The sequence below is a fragment of the Microtus oregoni genome, unplaced genomic scaffold (assembly GCF_018167655.1).
Source record: "Microtus oregoni isolate MIOR12 unplaced genomic scaffold, Mior012 000056F_ref0000123, whole genome shotgun sequence".
Taxonomy (NCBI): domain Eukaryota; kingdom Metazoa; phylum Chordata; class Mammalia; order Rodentia; family Cricetidae; genus Microtus; species Microtus oregoni.
This window is the reverse complement of record NW_024543832.1, coordinates 3,457,334-3,479,940: the sequence shown is the minus strand read 5'-3', so window position 1 is coordinate 3,479,940 and position 22,607 is coordinate 3,457,334. Positions and strand designations below refer to the sequence as shown.

Here is a 22,607-nt window from a genome sequence, read left to right as displayed (position 1 = left end):
TAGCATCACAGTCTTGAATCAGACTCCGCTTGCTTAACCGATCTTTTCTGAGTGATAGCAGTTACAGGTATAGTGGCCCAACTCTATTTTAATGTTGGAGATTCCACATATGGAGGACTGAGATACCTCATCCTGAACATACTTCTTTCATATATTTTGAGTCGGTTGGATGTCTACACACCGTATGCACATGTGGAGCCATCGATTTTGAACCTCATTAATGTGTCCAACGATACACGCTAGTCCAAAATAAGCACAGAATTCATCCATATTTTGCCAAGTGAAAATAGCTTCTATAACTGATCATTTTATTTTTGTCCCATTTTACTTTATTCCTGTATGATTATTGAATAGGTGGTTATCTGAAATATCTGCTTTAAATAAACTGTCTTACGAATATAAAAAACTGCCTTCCCTTTCTACAGAGTTAAGACATAGTCCAATTGGCTAATTTTTATTTCACATTTAACTATTTCTTGTTTGCTTTCTCAAAAAGATTTAATGTGTTGAATTATTCATCAAGATGGGAACAAGAAAACCTCTATGACAGTAAACAATGTCATCAGGAACAAATACATAGGCAATATTTTATTAAAAGATACATAGGAGTTAGGGAGATAGCCCAGTTCTTAAGAGCATTTGTTGCTCTTTCAGAGGTCCTGGGTTCAATTCCCAGCACCCACATGGTGGTGCAAAACTGTCTGTGACCCAAGCTCCAAGGGATGTAATACTCCCTGCCAACTTCTGTGGGTACTAGACACACAAGTGATAGACATACATACATGTAGCCAGCACTCATACACAAAATAAAAAAATCCAATCTTCTCAGCTGAAACAGACCTCACATTTTCACACCTCTACCCCATCCGTTCTAATGGGTTTCTATATTACCTTCATTCTTACTGATGCTAGAAAATGTAACAGAAAACACCTACCAAACACACACACTCATTTCAATTCTTATTAGAACTGATGCTAGTGGATTCATTTATTAGGCTTACTTAAATACTATTTAATAAAAACCACAGGCAGCAGACACAATCCTGAAACCCTATGCAAGGAAGTTTCTCAAGCTTTGCAACTTTAAAGGGTTGAGTCTAAATACGCTTCATTTATTATGATTGTTGTTCACAATTATGAATAGTGAAAGATAATCATTGTTTTTGTGACTCTTTTGTTAAAAGGCCAAATGTCTTTGAACTCTGTTGTTTGTTCTGGATGCTGGACCCAGGGACCCTGTATTAGCTTCTGTTGTGTTGCTGTGATAAAATTCCCCGATAGAAACAACTTAAGGGAAGGTACAGCAGTAGGAGAATGAAGAAGGTGCCCCAACACTGAGAGAGAGAGAGAGAGAGAGAGAGAGAGAGAGAGAGAGAGAGAATGTTCTAAGTTGTACAACTTCAAAGCCTGGAGGACCCTTGTCTCTCCCGAACCCTTGTTCCTTCCCATGTCACATTCAACCTCTTTGCCAGCCAGATTCTACATTCTTCACCAGGATAAGCCTGGCTGGCTCTTTCTGATAACCCCTTTCACTCTGACCTAGACTAGGTCTCACATGTAATGACCCCAAAGATTGGGCACCTCTTGGAATGCCAAAACTTGAGGCTCAGGTAAGGACCCTTGTAGTCTTACCCCAACCTAGAGGCTTATTTAATACCACATTCAACCTTTCTAGCCAGCCACATTCAACATATCAATCATTCATCAGGGTTTAGCTAGGCCAGTCGATCTGATCCTCCCCTCCATGTACCCTTGTCTCTAGTCTTTCTAGACAAAAAAGCTAACAGCTCTGATGCTTGCTGCTGCACTGCTGTGAGAAAAGGATGGCTGAAGTGGCCTTTCACACTTCAAAACAACCCCCACTTCCCACCTATCCATCACTGCCTGAGCTGCTAGAGTCAAGTCTCAGGTGCGGGGGCTGCCCTGGCATCCTTTTCTATGGACACGTGGAGCGTGTGGTCCTTCCTGGTTTCCCAGTTAGGTCAGTAGGAAACACAGCACGTTTGTAAATCTTGCAGGCGGCACTAACCCAGAACAGCCATATGCCTACATTCCACAGTGGACTGAGCTTCTGTGTATCCCACTAGGACAACTGACTTCAATGGCAGCAGGAGGAACTATTTTGTATTGATCTGCCATGTTGGTACCACCTTTTGATGTGTCCAAGAGACACCAAGACCTCAGATTTGATCTCATTTTGACGTGTGTGTCTAACAAGGACTGGATGTTCAGCAACGAGATGCCTATATTGGAGTTGGTCAGTCGGAGGCTGGTACTATATGAGAACCTCAAGAGTATTTTTCTCCCTCCTATCGTAGACAGACACAGGTTCAGTCCACAATACTCTGAAACTTCCCAGTCTGCAACATTTTCACCTAAAGATCCTGGGGGAAATGAACAATAGAGGTTGTTTACCCAAGAATATATTAGTAATGTTTGTCACCTAGAACTTTATCTGGAATAAAGAAAATGTGTTGTTTAGTTTTTGAAAACCAGTACACTCAGAAATGGGTCTTGTTCTTCTGACATGTACATGAGAATGAGCTTCCAGTTTCCATGAGCGAGCATATTTAGAAACTTTTAATATGTAATACAGCCATATCTTTTGAGAAGTGAGATGTTGGTAGTTCTTTGAGAGCCATGAGGTTTCTTCTATCAGATCAATTAATAGTACCTACCATCTCGGAAGTAACAACAAAGGGTTTTACATCATTCACACATGTAGATCTCTAATATCAATTACAGTATGAGTCCATATATAATTGTTATACTTTTTACATGTGCACAGAACATTAAGTGTTTCACTGCTCTTTTGAGTTGTGCATTTGGGACAAAGTTGAAATTTTTACTGTGTTCTCTGATGTTAAAATGCTTTGTGTCTTGATTTAAAGGCTTTGACACATTTGGTATGTTTATAGTGTTTCATCCTAATATAAACTAGTATTAAGGTATGGAAAATAGTAAAAATCTTTGGCACTTTTTTTGCACTTGTAGGGTTTGTCTCAGGTGTGAGTTTTTGTGTTTAGTGAGGGTTGAAAAACTAAAAAGGTTTTGCCAGGTTCTGAATATTTCCCAGTTTTTGTCTCAGGTGTGAATTCAATGTTCAGTAAGAGATGAGTAACAATTTAGATTTTTCCCACATTAGAAAATATCATTTGTGTTTCTTTCTAAAGTGATGGTGGTGCCTAGCACAGGATTATAAACATCTGAGGTCTTGGTATTGCTTTTATTTGTAGGGTCTCTCTGCAGAAGAATGAATTCTCTGATACCAAGAACTTGTGAATGACAGACAAGTTGGAGACTTTGCTACACTCACTGCTTCAGCAGGACTCACCCAGTTTTAATTATATGACATTAAACAAGCCCTGGACTATGGATAAAGAATTACCACATTTTTACATTTGCTGTTTCACTCATGTATGAATTCTTTGATGTTTTCTAAGGTTTGAACACTGACTAAAGCATTTTCCACACTCATTGCATTTGTATGGTTTCTCTCCCGTATGGATTCTCTGGTGTTGAGTAAGGTTTGTGCAATGGATGAAAGCTTTGCCACACTCCCTACATTTGTAAGGTTTCTCTCCTGTGTGAATTCTCTTGTGTTTAGTAAAAGATGAACGGCAGTTAAAGGCTTTGCCACATTCTTCACACTTGTAGGGTTTCTCTCCAGTGTGGATTCTCTGGTGTTTTCTGAGGCTTGAACACTGGGTAAAGGACTTTCCACATTGTTCACACTTGTAAGGTTTCTCTCCAGTATGAATTCTCTGGTGCTCGTTAAGTGTTGAACTTTGGGTGAAAGCTTTGCCACATTCTGCACATCTGTAGGGCTTCTCTCCAGTGTGGATTACCTGGTGTTTTCTAAGGCTTGCACACTGGGTAAAGGATTTCCCACATTGCTTACATTTGTAGGGTTTCTCTCCTGTATGGATTCTCTGGTGCTGACTAAGAATTGAGCAATGGTTAAAGCTTCTGCCACATTCCTCACATTTGTAGGGCTTCTCTCCAGTGTGGATTCTTTGATGTTTTTTAAGGCTTGCACACTGGGTAAAGGATTTTCCACATAGTTTACATTTGTACGGTTTTTCTCCTGTGTGAATTATGCTGTGTTTACTGTAACTTGAGCAATACTTAAAGGCTTTGCCACATTCATTACATTTGTAGGACTTCTGGGCATACCGATTTTTATGTTTTTGAGGTTTGAGGTTTGAAGTTTGATTAAACATTGTGTCACAATCTGTATGCTTGTGATGATTATCTTGAATATAGTTACACTGCTGAATGGCAAGCTTTGAGCACTGGGTAAAGAAATTTTCACAATTGAAAAGGTTTTTTGGAAACAGAGTACAGTTCTGGTTGGTGGGACTTGAGCCAGGGTCAATGTTATTGTGTACTTTGTCACACTGACCAGATTTCTCTACACTATCCTTGCAATCATTTAGTGTAGAGCCGTTACTGCAAGCTTTGCTGATTTCTTTACACATGTGTGTGGCTTTCCAAATATCTGTATCTGGATTCTGGCTATGCAGTAATAGGTCTGTAGCAAGTAGTCCACAACCATCAGAATTGTGCATCTGGCCATAGGAAAGATCAACTTGCTGGCTGAAGAGTAAGGATCTTTCAGGATAGGAAACCTCTACTTGATCAACTTTAGAGATCAGTTCTCTGTCTCTCAATTCTTTGTCTATGGAAATGCTTGAGTGAAAGATTTTTCCCGCTTTCAGACCTTCAAAACATCTTTTCAAAGGTAAGTTATATTGAAAAATTTCCCATGGATATTTTTGTTTATAGAGACATGGCTCATCAAAAGTACCTGTCCTAGCATGGGTTTTTTTCACAGCCGTTTTCTGTTCTTGATCTCTGTTGTCAATGACATCTTTGCTATTGCCTGTGATCACGAATGGGTTATACTCACCATGGCAGGCTGTTTGACCTTTATTCTCATCTGCATTTGCCTGACTTCTCAAACTCTTGAGGCCATAACTTCCACGTCTTCTCTTAGTCACTTTTTTGAAGGAATATTTTAGGATCTGTTCTGGTGAAAAGTTCTGGGTAAAATGATGAGAAAGAGCTGAAATAAATAAAAACAAACAAATTAACTTAATAGATTCTGGTGGTTGTAGTTTATAAATATATGTAAAGTTATACTAGATTGGAACATTAGTGAGAAACCACAGGATCAAAGGTTCTCAATACTCTCTTGTATATTAACTTTAGAAAAATAAAATATTGACCAAATTGAACATGTGTACACTCCATAACCAGTTAAGAAATCACAACACCCCAGGTAATCACAAAATCAAAAGCAGTTTGATTGTAGCTGGGGGCAAAGTTGTTACTTCTGTCAACCACAGCTCCTCTTTTCCCTCTACAGCACAGCCAATTAGAGAAATTCAAACCTCCATCAGGAGAAAATAAATGAGGCTTTTTTTTTTTTTAATAGGGGCTGTCTGAAACCTGGCTACCTCCAATGATAGAGTGTAGGAGATATAAGATGTACTTGACATGACAGTTTTCTACAACTGAGACCAATGACAAAACAAATACTGTTTTGGTACTCCAAACTGTCATCAGAGGTAGAGCCTGTGGTAGTTAATGAAATATGTATAAAAATACAGTTCCATATAACAGATGTCTTAAAACAGGTTTCAAAGTCCTCAATAATCAAAAGCATGATAAAGACTCCCTGTAGAGAAAAAAGTAACTCTTAAATATAAAACAAATTACTGGTGCTTATCAATTTCCCTGAAAAATAAATTTAATCTACTCATCATGTACACCATGCTATTTTAAGTATATATTTATGTTGGAATGACTAAATCTATCTTCCTAACACATTACCATTTCATATAAGTTTTATACTTAGACACTTCCTATCTATTTCCTTATTACTTCTCAAAAATATAGTAAATATACTCATGATCTATAAAATTATGGATGTTCTTATGCCTATCCTTCCCCCACCCAATTAATTCTAGATCTTTAGTAAACAGCTTATGGTCTCATAGCCTTATGCTCATCTTAATAAGTTTTTTCACCTTTGATCACTACTACTTCAGCACCCTCCTAAATTGACAGCCTCTTTTTATTTATGAAATTAACTTTACAAATTGCACATTAAGATGCTAATTTCCTGTGTTTGCTTGATTTCATTTTAAGTCTTGCACTTTTACCCATGCGGCAGAAAATAAGATTTTCTCTTTTATATAGCTCAACATTAAACCATTGTACATATGGACCCAATGATCTTTTAAAATATTTTTTTTATCATTTTTAAATGTGTGTGTGCATGCACGTGTGAGCACATCCTCATGTGCACATTAGTGCAGCTTCCTGTGAATATCAGAGGCATTATATCCCTCTAAGGCTGGAGTTACAGGCAGTTGTGCTGTGGGTGCTCAATGTGGGTGCTGGGAAGCAAATTTTGGTCCTTAGCAAGACAGTCTGTGTTCTTAAATACTGAGCTCTCTCTCCATTCCTGAAATGATCTGTTATTCACTTGTACTAAAGTTAACTTCTATTTTGGTAACTTCAAATCATGCTGCATTATTGGTGATATTCTCAATAGAGTGATTTAGTATTGTTGCCCAAATATTTAGTCCCTGGGATTGCTGGAACAAATGCACATTTGTTTTTTTATGGTTTCAAGGTGCCAACATGCTATCACCCCCATGACTGCTATAATCCATTGCTGATTCTTTTTTCAAAGGGCAAGTTTCAATGAATGTTAATACAGTACACAAAGAAACAAAGTGATGCCTCAGTGGAAAGAACATGAAAAATACCACAAACTCATCATTTAAAAACTGATTTATGAATTATGTAAACAAAACGACCATCTAAAGATAATGGATAAATAAAACACATTAAACACTAAAATCAAGAAAACAAGAACACAAAGAAATAGACACCACAAGAAAATAATATAGGAGACAAATTTAATAAGAAATAATGGTGGAAAAACTAGAAATATGAGGAAACACATCAGAATTCAAGCGGCTTAATTAGTTGCTTCAGGCTGAAAGACAGAGAGTGAACATGACACACACAATGGAGTCTCCGCTTCACAAGTCACAGAGATATCTTGAGAGCAGTCAAAGTGATGCTGCTCTTGTGACCTCAGAGGAGCATCTAAGAGAAGCATTGTAATGCAGACGTAAGATGGAGAACACAGTGAACGTGCTGGAGGGGTAAAATCTAAAACATACCACCAGCCAACCCATCCTTCAAAGGGAAAGAACTGCATCCAAGGATATATAAACGCTCCAAACGACCATCTCCGCTGGACTGCCCTACTGTTACAAGGCAATACAAACAAAAAAATTTAAAGCTCTGTGGAAAAGCCTGGGAGGGGTGGTGCGTTTTCATATCCGATGATTGACGTAGGAGAGCCCAGTGCATTGTGGCTGGTGTTATTGCTGGCAGGTGGCCCTAGGGTATATATGAAAGCAGGTTGAGCAGGCAATGGGGAGCAAGCCAGTAAGCTGGACTACTCTGCAGGCCTTTCCTGTCTCCAAGTTCCTGCCCTCACTGCCCTCAGTGATGGACTGTGATATGCAATTGTGAGCCGAAATAAACCCTTTCCTCCCCAAACTTCTTTTGGTCATGGTATATTTATCAAAGCCACAGAAACCCTAATTAAGACAAACACAAATGGCCATTTCTCTAGGAGAGCGCAACTGTAATAAACACATATACAACGCACTTCCCACTTCTCACACATAGGGTGTGAACACTGAGAACTGAAGCAAGACACTGAAAGCACCATAATAACACTGACTTCATACCCTACCTTTTGTATTATAAAATAAAGCTACACGGGGAACTAACTAGGAAACAAATCCTGAAAATACTATAAAAACCCGACCTACAGACACAAACAAATATTAAGTTGGAATACCTGGTAGGATACAACACAGTCCTAACAGATAGAGTATTGAGGTTTATTTCTAACCATAATGAAATAATACATAGACATCAACAATGGAAGAGAAATAAGAAAACCTAAAACTATGGGTCCTTTAAAGGACATATGCATGATTATAGTACTATTACAGAAGAGAAGATAAAATTAAGATGACTGTTATATCCAACATAATCTAGACAATTCGTTTAATTTCTATCAAAACCTGAAAATTATTTTTTTTAGCAGAAATACCTATAGCAATTAAAAAAAATCAGATGAATCTATGATGCTAATGACGAGTTCAAAACTCTTAAGAAAAAATTAGGAGCCATCAGGTTTCCTGAGCACAAAGTATATTAAAAGTAACAATGATCAAAATGGTTTTCTCCTGACATTAGGCTAAACAGGTAGACTTATGGAAATCAGGAGTGTGGTTAATACCCAGGTGATGGCCAAATGAAGATGTATTTCCACTGTAACTGCAACATTATGCATAACAGTTAAGGGGTGATAGCGACCCAACTCCCCTTGCATAGCAGATAAAATTAATTTGGAATGTGCACACAGTGCATTACACCAACTTCTAGTGTGCTTGCGCCTTGATCTTTGCATCTCTCAACTGTGTCCCCTGCTTCATTCATTCCTCCCTACCTACTTTACATCCTAGGGCTCTTTTGTTTGCTTCCAGAGGGGTAACCATGCATGACGTAGAGACAGTAAGAGCTGGTAATTAGAAAAGAGAATATGACATATAGTAGGATTGCTCCTGTAACACATCAGGTTATCTGTCTCACTTCTGTGCTCAATAGAAAAGAGAAGATTTGGTAGAGAATTTAAGAACAATACTAGTCCAAGTGTGATTCCCAAAAGACATATGAGACCATATTTTCAGTTTGCAAATACTGAGCTCTACCTCTGACTATAATCAAATCAAAGCTGAAGAGGAGATGTAGACCAGAATGTGACATGCCATAGAAATGACGCAATCACCACTAAACTAAAGTTAGGCTGTATATGGTCTACAGAAAGAGGAAAGGGACAACGACAAGAATAATGGGAATACTCTATGCCTACAACTGTTCTGTAAAGCACAGATCTGCATTGGTCATGAAAAGCACAGGCCACAGCTGACATTTTTGAAAGGAAAGACGTTAAATGCTGGCAGTGTGTTGGGAGCTCTGCCGGGATTCTGTCCTCACCCACAGAGACCAGGTTTCTGTAGTTCTCTAACATCACATCCCTATACAGATCCTGCTGAGGAGGGTCCAGGCATTCCCACTCATCTTCAGAGAAATCAATGGCCACATCGCTGAATGTCAACTGGTCCTGAAATAAAAATGAACAAAAGAAATAAATAGCAAGCTGATCAGAGTTTTAGTATCACCCAAGAAGAGAGTTAGAACTGGTGTTGACATAGGCAATGGAAATTGTTTAGTAAGGTGCATTTTATATCACATTAATATCCTACATCTTACCTAACCAAGTTTAGGTATGTCATAGCTCTGCTAAACCAGTGTAAACACTCTAACTTTATGACCTTTAACATGCCAAAGTAAAGCATCAAAATATGCACTATATAAACTACTATATACAACACTGTATATATTTCTTAGGTGAGAAAGTCATAGTAGATTACATGGGTGATAATTCTGATTTGGGAGTTCTGGAGAGGAGTCAGGGTTTCTAAGGATGTGGCTCAGTAGAGATGCCGATGCCAGTGTCCAAGAGCTATTCATTAGCAACCATGAAGTAGAACACTAGTGGAGGAATTCACTGGTAAATCTGACTGTCAAAGTAATTATGCATTTTATTACAATAGGAAGTAAAGCAAGGATAATCTTTTTGATTATTTAAAAGTATCTTCAATGGGAATGATTTTATGTTTTTTTTTTTCTACATCTGTTTTCAAATACATAGCAAGTGGTCAAGCCTAGGTTCTGACCAAATGTCCCTGTTCCAAGATTCAGATGGAAACAAAGTTAAAATAACTAAAATAACCTTCAAGCAGTTTCCACATGAGATTGGGAATGAAATGTGTTCAGAAGGAAGCAAAACAAAACTGATCAAATAATATTTATATTTTATTTCTACACATAAAAATGGTAGCTATAAATTCAAAACAAATTAAAAAAAACTATGGCTGTGTACATTTCTCAGTGACAGGTTGTTGGCTATTACACGTAAGGCCCAGGCTCCTTCTGAAGACAGATTCAAACACACACACACCACACACACACACACACACACACACACACACACACACCACACACACACACACACGCACAACACACACACACACACGCACACACGCACACACACACGAGTAGAATGTTAAGGTCAAACATGAGAAAATGGGTCTGGAGATGTAGTTCAGTCTGTTGAGTGTACCTAGCATACACACAGATTTGAGCTGACTTCCTGGCACTGTTTTACCCAGAGGTGTGTGTGTGTGTGACCTTTAACCCCAGCACTTGGGAGGTGAAGGCAGGAGAATGTAAATTAAAGGCCATCCTTAACTCCATGTGGCTAGAGGCCAACTTGTGCAAATCTGAATTATATTCTATTTAAAGAAGATTCTTTTTTTTTAACACACGATCACTGAGAACATATTTAAGGATGTAAAGCCACAATAAAAGTTACAGCTTTTTAGTTATTTATTGTTTTGTATTATATTTGTTAATTTAAATTCTTTCGCTTACTGCTGTTTCTTTTGCTAAAAATAAAGAGTGATAAAGTGTGTATATGTGATATTGAGGTGGAATAAAGTGAAAACTTACTGCACCATGTCTATTTAATATTTCAAAACATGTTCTATCTTAGAAGAAAAGTGAGTAGCTTAAAATAACAACAACCAGAACGACACTAAGCAGAAGTAAGAAAGGTGGAGAAACAAAGGTTTGCAAGTTCTGAATGCAGGACTCCACAGTCCCTAACCGGAGACACATTCCCCTAGGAATCTGTCTTTCTTCCCTGGAAATCTTTAGCTTTAAGTTCTGAACCTCAGCCTTCTGCTTTCTAAGTATATCCACAGCTTTAAATGACAGAATATTCAGTGTTGCAACAAACTATTCAAAACACTCAGTGTTAATCACAATAAACAAACTTTTGAAGCACTTAAATTTCATATCTCAAAATGAAAATAATGTTATTCTATCCCTTTTAGAGAATATAACATTCTTTGTAATGGGAAAACAGATAAATAATTCAATAAACAATGCATCATATGTGTAAATGAATAGGATTTGCAAAGTTAACTCTCATGAAATTTAGTATAAAAAAATCACCAAGTACAGAGAACAGCAAAGCAGTGACCATCACAAATCTTCCGAGAATGCTTTCGTGAAGGTCTGTGATGCAACGACCCCTCTACCTTACTCACCTGATGAATCTGAAATAAAAGAGCTTCTCTATTCTTGATACCTACCGTAGCTACTGCTAAGACTCAATTACATCTGAAATTCTTTCTCCCAAGTTTAGCAAAATCATGGTAGAAAAGAGAATAAATTATAATTAGTAAGCACTAAAGCCAAAAATATCTTCGTTTCTCTTCTACTTTGGATTTATAAATACTTTCTTATATTCTACTCCTGATACAATAATAAACGAAGAGTTGGAAAGGACACGTAGGGCTTTAGTTTGTCAGCTGATAGAGACAGGCTGGGGGAACAGATTCCTAGATTTGACATTTTTTTTTTTTTTTGCTTTCATTAATTTCAAAGACCCCAAAGGGGTCATCCTTGTGTTGAAATTTGGGCTTCAAGTCAGCTAGAACCTAAACACCACCCACAGAAACCCCATATGCCATATATGGAGGACGGTTGGTCAGAAGGATGGCCCATGGAGAATACCACCTTGGGGAGCTGTGAGAGGCTCCAGGAAGAAATGTAGAGCAGAGGGCCTTTACTTCAGGTGCATCTTGTTCCCTGGACTGTTCTTGGACGTGATTTCATGCCTTCTGTGATAAACATTTATATTCACGTTTAAGACTAATTTTGTTGGCTGTCAGAACATAGTATAGAACCTACCTGGTCATTGTACCCTGAATCTCGGTAGGGCCTTCTGCCTGGCTTTTGTGCTTTCCCAGATAAAATCTATAGTAAGTCCCAAGCATTGTTTAAATGAGTCTGTCCTGAGAAAGTTCTGGAAAGGGTTGCTCTGTCACTATTCACTATGTGCTTACTGATCATTATTTACATGTTTTTCTGAACCCAAACGACCTTCCTTGGATCACTGGTTTGTTACATTCATGCAGAAAAGCACACTGAAACTGAAGTAAGGCTGTCTACAGCGTTAGACCACAGTCATGTCCTGTCCCACACTCCCTCCCGGCTTCTTTCAGGTCCTCAGATCAGATTCCAGGTCTCGCAGACAGATCTGCACAGGTTGGCGAGAATCAACACCTATGGATTCTCCCTTGATGACATTTCCTGTGGAAATCACACAATCTGGGGAGACACAGTTGTGCCCAATTGTACTGAAATATTTTTCCAGAAAATATATCTTACCTTCAAAGAGACTAAACTTTCTTGCAAGCAAGTCAGTAATATGCCTTGAGAAATGATGACTTAGGAGTATAATGATGATTTAGGAGTGTAAGTTCAACTTGCTACCCATTTAAGTCTACCCTGCCTTTATGAAAACAAGGTAACCAGCCTTTCCAGGCCTTGTATTTCACTTTATCAGCTTTTATGTCCAAGCTCAATACATTGTTTATATTATGTATTTCTCACGTCTTTGATCCATAATAATTTTTGTGTGCATAGGTGTGTTGTGATCTTTTGCGGAAAGCATCCAACAGGCTGAAAGAAGCCCTAAGCAAAACAAATATCAATGTTGGAAGCACCATGTCCATTAAGTAGAACTAAGCATGTAAACACGTGAGCCGGTGGGGGCACATCACCATTCGACCTACCACATCAGACATCTCAGCTACTGCTGCAGCCCCCCAACACATTACAGAGGGCGCTAGGGCCAAGCTCCACCTGCAACACTCAGACCCCCTAACTGGAGATGACTATGCAATGACTATGCAATGACCGGCTCCTTTCACTGTTGGGCCACGTTGGCTTGGTCCCACAAGCTTCACGTCACCACATGTTGTCTCTGGGAATCTGGACACTGTTCAAGCTCCAGCAGACTGAGAGGGACAAGAGTCCTGCGAAGCTAACAGAGAATCCTCTCTGTTTGACTGGGTAGTCCTGCCTCTGATGTTAGGGTTGGATTGATCTGCATCCAACTCCCATCAGTCTGATGACAGGAAATGGGGTCAAATCCCTGGTTGAATGGCACCATTATGACAAGTTTTCCGACCTTCTACACCAGCATTACTCATTACAAGAGGACCTTTGCGTTTTGGCAGAATTAGGTTCCTAGTGTATGGCACGGCCATCTTTTCCCCTTCGGGTCAGCGACTCTCCAAGCATCTTCCTTTTGAACACTGGGTCACAAATGTACACAGGAAATTACACACTCAGTGTCCACTTCCAGTCTCAGGGAAGGGGGAATGCCCAGGCCAGGTCCAGCTACGTAAGAAAGGAGGAAGCCAGGTATCAGTGACGTACAGTGAGGTTGATGGTGGTATAGTGAAATCTAATGCCAAATTATCTCTTAATGCCTACTTACTTTAACCCATAAAACAAAAAGCATCCCACCACTCAAAAGGAACAATTATTAAATTCATGGAAAAGCAGAGTTGCTTGGCAATAATATTCAAAAGAAGAAATGAGGGCCTGCTTCATTAACAGTTCACAAAGAAAGCATCCGGAAGAACAGCATCTTCACAATTTCTGTGAACCAGGGAAAGACTCTGAAACGGAGCCTTGGATCCCAGGATGATGAAATAGGGTTCTGAGGATATAGCTGTAAAATGAATGCACTTTCTTGTGTTGTAAGATTTTTATCTAAGAAAACTGAAAGCCAGGAGGAAGAGAACGGTTAACTGAATTGAAAGTCCATGAAATTGTACAAAAGAAATATAAAACATAACCTTAGAGAAAAGATATGTAGTGGGTACAAAGGAAGGCGATTAATATATGGACGTAGTAGTTTTTTGGGGGGCAAATTGATTGCTCAGAGAAGTGGCAAAGAAGTGACCAGTGACCTCCTCTCTCTCTCCTTCCTCAATCTAAATTGGCATGTCCTGTGAATCTTTCTAAGACCCTCCCTCCTACTTCCCATGTCTCTCTAAATGTCCCGGGTTGGAGGTAGTATTTTTTAACAAAAGATAAAATCAGTTGTCATGCAAACAAATTAACAGGAGAAAGTGACAGAAAAGTTTTAGGAAAGATGAAAGAACACAGGGACACCAGCACCACTACCTATGAATAAAGAAGTATGTATTCACGTGGGATGAAGGAAAGCTGTGCTGGCTGACACCAGCTAGATTATCCGAAAGGTTTAACTTCGGCTGAGAAAATGCTTTCATATAACTGGTCTGTAAGCAAGTTCGTGGAAATATGTTCTCGATTGATGAGGAAAGGCTCGGCCCGCTGTGCAGTGTTAGCACTTCCGAGCTGGGAGTGCAGTTATAATGACCGCACACTGAGCAAGCATGGGGAGCAAGCCAGTAAGCGGCTCTCCTCCAAGGCTTCTGCTTCTGTTCCCACTTACAGCTTCCTCCTGCCTCGGCTCCTGTCCTACTATAACCTGAAATAAATCCTTTTTCTCCACAGGCCGCTTTTGCCATGGTGCTTTACCACAGCAAAAAAATACAAAGATAATTATTTACAAGGAGCAAGCACAAATAAAGTCTCCTGATAAATTCATTATTTAATTTAAATGTTCTGAAAGACTGACTATCTACAAAAGAGGACAAATGCTATTCCACCCGATGTGTAGAAGAAAATTAAGAAGCATTGGGGTTTGGGAACAAAACCAAGAATGGCACCAAAACGTAAGCTTGTCTTAAATATAATTGCAAACAGTCTGTTACCAGGTAAGCAGATAAAACTGAATGTAAAGACCTGTACACATATTTTATTTATGAAGCAAGTAGGAGTTTCACTATACTATTTTTTCTTCCTTTTTCTTTTTCTTTTTTTTTGGTTTTTCAAGAAAGGTTTCTCTGTGGCTTTGGAGCCTATCCTGGAACTCGCTCTGTAGACCAGGCTGGCCTCAAACTCCCAGAGATCCGCCTGCCTCTGGCCTCCGAAGGGCTGGGATTAAAGGCGTGGGCCACCACTGCTGAGCTTGTGACCATATCCCTTCTGTGACACCTAGGAAAGGAACATGTGCAATCCGTGGACCATATTTTGTGCTAGGTCAGATATGAATGTGGCTCAGTACAAAAGGTTCACTGCCTAGTTAAACAGTAAGATGGGTTTTTGGCAATGTATCCCATAAATTGATTAAGCAGCTCTGTAGCATGAACTGTGTAGATGACAATATGTTAAAAACAACAACACATCTTAAACCTTCTTTCAGAAGTAAACACCAAATACAACAGGAAAACGACATGTTTAGTTCAAGGAAGGTGGTGAAACCCCCACTCTTCTGTACATGAGACCAGCCAAGGCTTGGTTTAACACATGCAGTGAGAATTCAGCATGATCTCCGGCTTCATGCACGCCTGTGTAATTATGCCTTTATTCACGGTGTCAGAAATAGAGGCCATGGCCACTGAAAGTACACGGCACTAAGGCCATATTTTTATCCACATACATTAAAATGTCTAATTTTATTTCTGAAATTATAGTTCTCAGAGGCTGAAATTTATTCATTTATGCTTACCACATTAATCATGAACCCTCTTAAAAGACCCCAAAATACAATGCAAAATAAGCCGAGAAATAAATGAGCAAACTCATGGAGATCTAATCACCTTCACTGCCTTTCAGAAACTCAGAACTACCACTGAAAGAGAATGTAAGTACAATAAATAGAGGGATGATGGATCTTATTTCCATCTGACACTCTGCAAAGAACTCCTCGCCAACTCTGGAACAAAAACAACAAACAAACAAACAAATAAAAATTTACCAGATGGGAAGGGAAGGAAAGGACTCAGAAGAGGAGGAGAACCAGAAGCCTCCCTGTATTGAATATCCAGTGATGGCATGGTTATAACAATGGACATGTGAACAATCAGGAGGTGGGTTGGTCCACGAGAACGGAATTCCCCCTGGGGAAAGACCTGCTACTTTAGGAGGCGAGGTTCCTGAAGTCTAGAGGCAAGGCATGGGCATCAAGCTGCTCTAAGCACTACATAATGTGTAGAATAAAGGCTCCCAAGTTGTGTCTTGTCCTGAGTAGCTCCACTTTGAGTGAAAACACCAAAGCAAAATGACTCTGCAGCTCATCTGTACACCAACCATGAAGCAAAGACTGATAACTGTTCATATTAAATTTATTTATTTTACATTCCGACCAGTTTCTGCTCCTTCTTTTCCTCCCATTCCCTTCCCCTACCTCCCCTTTGCCCACATCCCCAATTCACTCTTCCTCCATTTCTGCTCAGAAAGGGGCAGGCCCCCCAAGTATATCAATAAAACATAGCATATTAAGTTTCGGTAGGACTAAGCACCTCCCCTTGTGTTAAGACTGGGCAAGGCAACCCAGTATGAGAAATAGGTTCCCAAAAGTCAGCTAAAGTATTAGGAACAGCCCCTGCTCCCACGAGGAGTCTCGCAGGTAGGTCAAACAATGCAAGTTTCACACATATGTAGATTTTAGGTTGGTCCCATGCAAGCTCCCTGGATGTAGTTCAGACTCTGTGAGCTCCTATGAGCCCAGGTTATCAACTATAAATTTAACAAGGTAGATTATAAATTATACTGCTCTATGAACACAGTAATAGTATATCAGAAAAACCAGGCCCAAGAACTAATGCAGAAATCCAGATCAACCAGCATAATACACCCTCACCTGGAACCCATCAAAAAGACAAGTAACACTGGGGTGGAGATGCCATCAGGACTACTCAGTGTAGGTGTCATGGGACCACCAGAGTCCCAGGCGGTTAACAGGTGTGTTCTCTATGGTCCCTCCTCCACGACAAGGCCACTCAAGTCAGTCTCGCTCTCATGCATAGTCCTGTATCTTAGCAAGGAGCCATGTCTCCACAGCTGGGTTCTTTGGTTTCTCCAGCAGCTCCACTACGGGGTTCACTAATAGCAAGCTGAAAAGAAGAGGAAATTGAGGGAGCAAGGAAAGCCAAAGGAGCCTCTCATGGTGTTTGCTTGATGTCTCCTCTCAGATAAAAGCCACAAATTCCAACAAAATAAAATTTTCTATGAAAGCTGCTTCCATAGAGAAACAATTCCTTTTATATACGAACACTTCAAATACAACATGGAAACAGCAATGAACAATGCTGAAGACCTAAATACAGCCAACCTCCAAATAGGGCCTGAGACCTTCCAGGAGTCTTCTGAGAACTTCACAAGACTATGAACTTTTATTCACTTAAAAACACTTGAGCTATTCAGGCAATCCTCACACCTAAGGGTTCTGCTTCATAAACTACAATGTCATCCACTGTACATCAGGAACTAGCCCAGGATTTTTTCTTCAGCAACCCTCTGAGATGCAAGTTCAGAACGTGCTGAAATCTTATAATTGTGTAGTGGACAGTGATTATTGGAAACGGTAAAGAATTCTACCTCCATACAAGGCTGTATCTTCCCACTTCTGAGAACCCATTTCTATTCACCGTCACACTCTAATCTATGTGAAACCCCCTTCCTAATAAATTCTAAGCTTGCTTCATACTGGCTCAATGAGAAATTCCTTTCTGTGATAAAGTATACCAGATTTACTAGAGATCTCTGAGAATTCCTCCTCTCTTACAAAAATCAGCATGAACTGTTTCCTGCCTGTACCCCATTGCTGCTACTATCTTCATGGCCTTTTAATATGTATCAGCTTTTTGTCTCTGGCTGCAATAAGGTTCCTCTGAACACTGATTTTTAACCCTTCTGTAACTATTATGTAATCTATCTACCTACTTACCTAGCATATCTATCTATCTATCTATCTATCTATCTATCTATCTATCTATCTATCTATAATTATACTAGTAATTCATATTATAAAAGAATCTATCTACATACATACAATTATAATAGTAATGCATATTATAAAAGACCCTGTAATTGCTAGTGGGAGCTATTAAGGAATATGAGACTGCCTGGTAGATGCAGCTAATAAGATTAGCTTATTTTGTAAATTTATCATTCAATGTGTCCATCCATGTTTCTGACAAACCACTCTCATGAATAGGGAGAGGTGGCTCAATTTGTGGAGGCTCATTGGAAGAAGCAGGGATTTCCTAAGAAGCTTCTAGTTTATTAAGCTGGATCCTACAATGCTTATCAAGGCCATCCCCACGTGGTAAAGTCTCAAGCAAATAGACATTTTTATTAGTGTTTCTTTAGTTCTTCATAGACTAAGATGTAGGCCTAGATCAGAATATGGCTCAGATACACCACACACATAGAGTTTGCAGACAGAGTTGACAGCTACAACCCCTATCTCAACAAAGACAGATGTATTCCAGAAAGGGAGTCCTCTGGACTTATAAATCTAGGGGGAAAGTCTACATTCTGCTTTACCCATGTCTGCCTCCCCTTGATGGCAAGTTCTCTACTGTCACTGTCAGGGGCTCAACCCCAGGCCACAGAGTGAACAGTAAGTAGAACTGACTGTGACTCTGAAGCTGACGGAAGAATTCAAGAACCCTGAATGCAGCAGTACAAGTCAGGAAGCTAACACCGAAGTCTCAGAGAGCTGCTGCCGAGAAAGCCCATGGCTCCAGCAATCCAAGTGTCTTATGGAAAATACACATGAGCAGTAAAGGCAAGAGGGGAGGGTGTTTGTAGCTTTCCCTCATGGTATAAAACAATCTCTTCCACTATCATAGTACAGGACACAGATAATGAAGACTAAGTCAATGGTGGCCAGGCAGGCATGACAAGAAAGAGTAAGAAACACAGAGATCACTAGGTCTATGACAACAGCAATGTGGCTGTTCATACGCCCTAAGAGACAGAATGAGCTGGGAGAGTCACAGGACTCGATTTTAGGATTCCACCTACCTCATCCTCTTGCCTCCGAGTTGCACAAGACCACGGAAGATGCTAGAATATATAGGAACGGAAAAATTAAAATGGGATTCCATGAAGCAGCTTTTCTGTTTTGGACACTTTCTGGGCTAAGACTTCTCAGTCATACAGCAGCTTTGCAATTCATGGTCCTATAAGTAGACTCAATGGATTTACCGGTTTCTAACGCGAGGTCCAGTGGAACCCTTGTTTTACTGTGCTCATGGTGCCCCATCTCGGCTAATCTCACTTTTGCTCATCTGCCAAGGAAACGAAATGCAACAAATATGTAGGTTTTGAAAGACGCTTTCAGGGCTGACGTGAAGGAAGGGCATCTCCAGTGACTAGGACACCTGAGTTAAGGCAAGTTAAGACATCTGAATGAGCCCACTTGTTACCGCTTTCTCAGCTACCAGAGTCTACTGGGTAGCTCACCTCACTACCGACTGGGCGAGGTCTTCACTGCTTTGAGATGTAGTCTTAGATGTAGACCAGGCCTGCTTGAGTTCTAAAATTTCTTGTGTTCCTCAATAACAGGCTTCTGGAAGACTGAGTGTGATCTTCCCACTCCCCAGGCCCTCTCCTCAAGCTGGCTACATGGTACTGACTCCAGGTCTACCAGTTCTTCTTGAAATCAGTTTCTTCAATGTAATGAAGGACCCAAGTCAACAACTTCCACTGGGCTACATCCTGAACCTCCAGGCTCTGGGTGAAAGAGAACTAAGCACATGTCAATCTTCTGGCTTGAACTGACGGACAAATTTTCCATGGCCTACAACTTTCAAAAGTACCGGCTGCTACTGTTCAGTGTAGAAGCAGGAACCGTCCAAGCCAAGGACAATGGCACGGGGTTTTGATCCTACTTCATGTTCGGGCTTTGTGGGAGCCTAGGCAGTTTGGATGTTCACCTTCCTAGACATGGACGGAGGGGGGCGGACCTTGGACTTTCCACAGGGCAGGGAACCCTGACTGCTCAATGGACTGGAGAGGGAGGGGAAGAGGAATTTGGGGGAGGGGGAGAAGGGTGGGAGGAGGGGGAGGGAAATGGGAGGCTGGGAGGAGGGGGAAACTTTTTTTTCCTTTTCTCAATAAAAAAAAAAACACTGAAAAAAAAAGTACCGACTGCTGTTCATTCCAGGAAGAAGTTTTAGAGCGCATTCCACCAGTGGCCACCTGATGGCATGGATTCCAACACCTGAACCAGTGACTCAATACACAGCCAACAGGTGACAGGCAGGCCAGCTTGAAGAGTAAGTGTTCCATGGCCCACAGAATCAACTAGTCAGGGTTCATAGAGGCTCACAGAGACTGAGTGACAATCAGGAGCTTATATGAGCTTAATCTAGGTCCTCTGCTGCATATGTGTTATGGTTATGTAGCTTGCTGTCCTTGTGGGACTCCTAACGGTGGGAGCAGGAGCTGTCTCTTGACTCTTTTGCCTGCTTTTGGGACCTTTTCCTCCTATTGGATTGCCTCATCTAGCCTTGATATGAGGGTATGTTCCTGGCCTTATTGTAACTTGTTATGCCATGTTCTGTTGATATCCTTGGGAGGCCTGTTCTTTTCCGAAGGGAAACAGAGGAGTGGATCTGGGGGAGGAGAGGAGGGAGGGGCAGCTACAGATGTCATATATGAGAGAATAAAAAAAAGTGTTTCAGTGGCCATTGGTGTTTTAGAAAGGAAACCTTGGGATAGAATTGTTTAAAATATAAATTCAGTGCAGCTGTTAAAAAAAAAAAAACACCACGAAAGAGAATGACTATATAACCTAAGTAGTCACAAAAGGATTAAAGCCACAGTGTTGAAGAAATGACTACTCCACCACATTGCCCAGACATGCATACAGCAAAAGGGCCTCTTAGATCAAAGTCTTCGAGGCTCAGGGCATCCAGCTGCTCCCTCACTGCACCCCACAGCTCAGCCTGTTTTCTAAGGAGAGGACACAGTGGTCAATATGCGTTAGCACAAAGCAGCCGACGCACGGTGCCAAGCCCTGGTGCAGGAAATAACCAAAGCACAGAGCATGGACACATCACATGGAAACTCTCCAGGGGGAAAACTCAATCCAAAAACATTGTGAGAAGACTGCCTAGAAGACAAAAAGAGATCACAAAATCAAATCAAAAACAACAACTACAAAAAAGACTTTTTTTTTTTTTTTAAAAAAAAGGTGTTGGAAGGGGAACTGCTAAGAAACAAACGACAGATCCCACAAAATGCCAAGCACAAGTTCTGCCACATGCAGGACACGACCCTTGCACCCAAAATGTCAGTGGCTGTGATTAAATGCAGAAGGACCTGCAGGAGATTGGACCTGTCAATCCTTTGTGGGGGAGGGGCCATGAGACCTTGCCACTCCCTGAGGATTTGGGGGCAGGTTACAGTTGATAGGGGATTGAGATATTTTCTCTACTAGTGTTGTCACTAGTTAAATGCCCTGGCTCCGGTAAATAATCTCTCAGTAAATAACCCTAATGAAACTGATTAGTTTACCAAAAAATAGATCAAAGTAGAACTACTACAGAAGAGGGGACTAGTGGGAGGGGGACGGGAGAGAAGATATGTTCACAATACATTAGCATGTATGAAAATGTCGTAATGACACCACCCATTACTATGTATAATATATACTAACATAAAAAAAATTGAACCATTTATTATCTATAATAAAGTACCATTTATTATCTGGAGAAAATAGTGACAAAAGCTGTCTGATAAAATACAACTGTTTGGGAATAACACACATATTTGGGATTTAGGATTTAACCTAGGCCCCCAAGGCTGCGGAAAGGGTTTTGGATCTGAGCTCCTACTTCCGGTACATTCAGAAAGCTCAAGGGAAAACTTTGGGAGGAGGAGGAATCTGCAGCCCAGTTGCTCTCCGGCAGGAACCTCCGCCACGGAAATGGATTTTCTGATGCTTCTTCAGACCATCTCCAGCAGTCTGCGAAGCTGGCTGCAGACACAGAGAGGCCGCAGCAGGGGAAGAGACTGGAAGCAAACTCTGTGTTTCCGCCCAGCTCCTCCCTTCCAGGGCACCGGAGGACACTAGGTCCGTGCAGCCCGCCAGCTCTGCCCTAGGCCAAGGGGACCTGGCCCAGCGCCCCTAGGAGCGCAGAGTCCCTCCTACCTAACCCTCCGAGCAGCCTCGCCACCAGCGCTCACCATCTCCACGGTCCTCTTGCATCTCCAGCACCCGAAGCTCACGATTTCATCAGCGTCCCTAGGCTTCCAGAGGCTGGGGACCACACTAAGACATTTTCAAACACAAAGGCCGGAGATAAGCATAGGCTCGCGAGATTGTCAGGGCCAGCCCCTTCTCTTCGTCAGCTTGATTGGCAGTTTCTCAAACAACACCACTTCTACCAAAGCGACTGCCCACAGGCTTTGATTGATATCAGAAAGCACCAATGACACCAGACAGCTCCCAAGGCTGAATGGGGGGCCCCCGTGACAAGTTTTAGACTGGAGCTGTTTTAGAGGGGGCCTTTTGAAGATTTAGTTCTTAGGGGGATCTGCTGTGTAATGCCATGTAATCCGTCAGTTGTACATGCATACATATGAAGATCCACAAGTGCAGAGAACACAGACAATTATTTTTCCCTTCCCTAGAAATTGTTTGGACTCTGTTCTGGTGGAGACTGCCTCCAGGGTTTTGAGATAGA

At 40.8% G+C, this 22,607-nt stretch overlaps 1 protein-coding gene across 1 annotated transcript; it reads right to left on the bottom strand.

Annotated features, from left to right (window-relative positions):
- Window positions 1-1,364: 1,364 nt before the first annotated feature.
- Window positions 1,365-22,238, bottom strand: LOC121438660 (zinc finger protein 43-like). The gene is made up of 3 exons (XM_041639015.1): window positions 22,108-22,238; window positions 9,103-9,229; window positions 1,365-5,068 (listed from the first exon to the last, which is right to left on the bottom strand). The coding sequence occupies exons 1-3, from the start codon at window positions 22,108-22,110 to the stop codon at window positions 3,414-3,416; spliced, it is 1,785 nt and encodes a 594-aa protein (XP_041494949.1). The 5' UTR covers window positions 22,111-22,238; the 3' UTR covers window positions 1,365-3,413.
- Window positions 22,239-22,607: the final 369 nt, after the last annotated feature.

What these genes read in the sequence shown, in the direction of transcription:
- LOC121438660 (XM_041639015.1), bottom strand. An exon ending in CAGAAACCTGGTCTCTGTGG is followed by an intron (nt 5,069 to 9,102) that starts GTGAGGACAGAA and finishes TATTTATTTCAG; the next exon opens with CTCTTTCTCATCATTTTACC.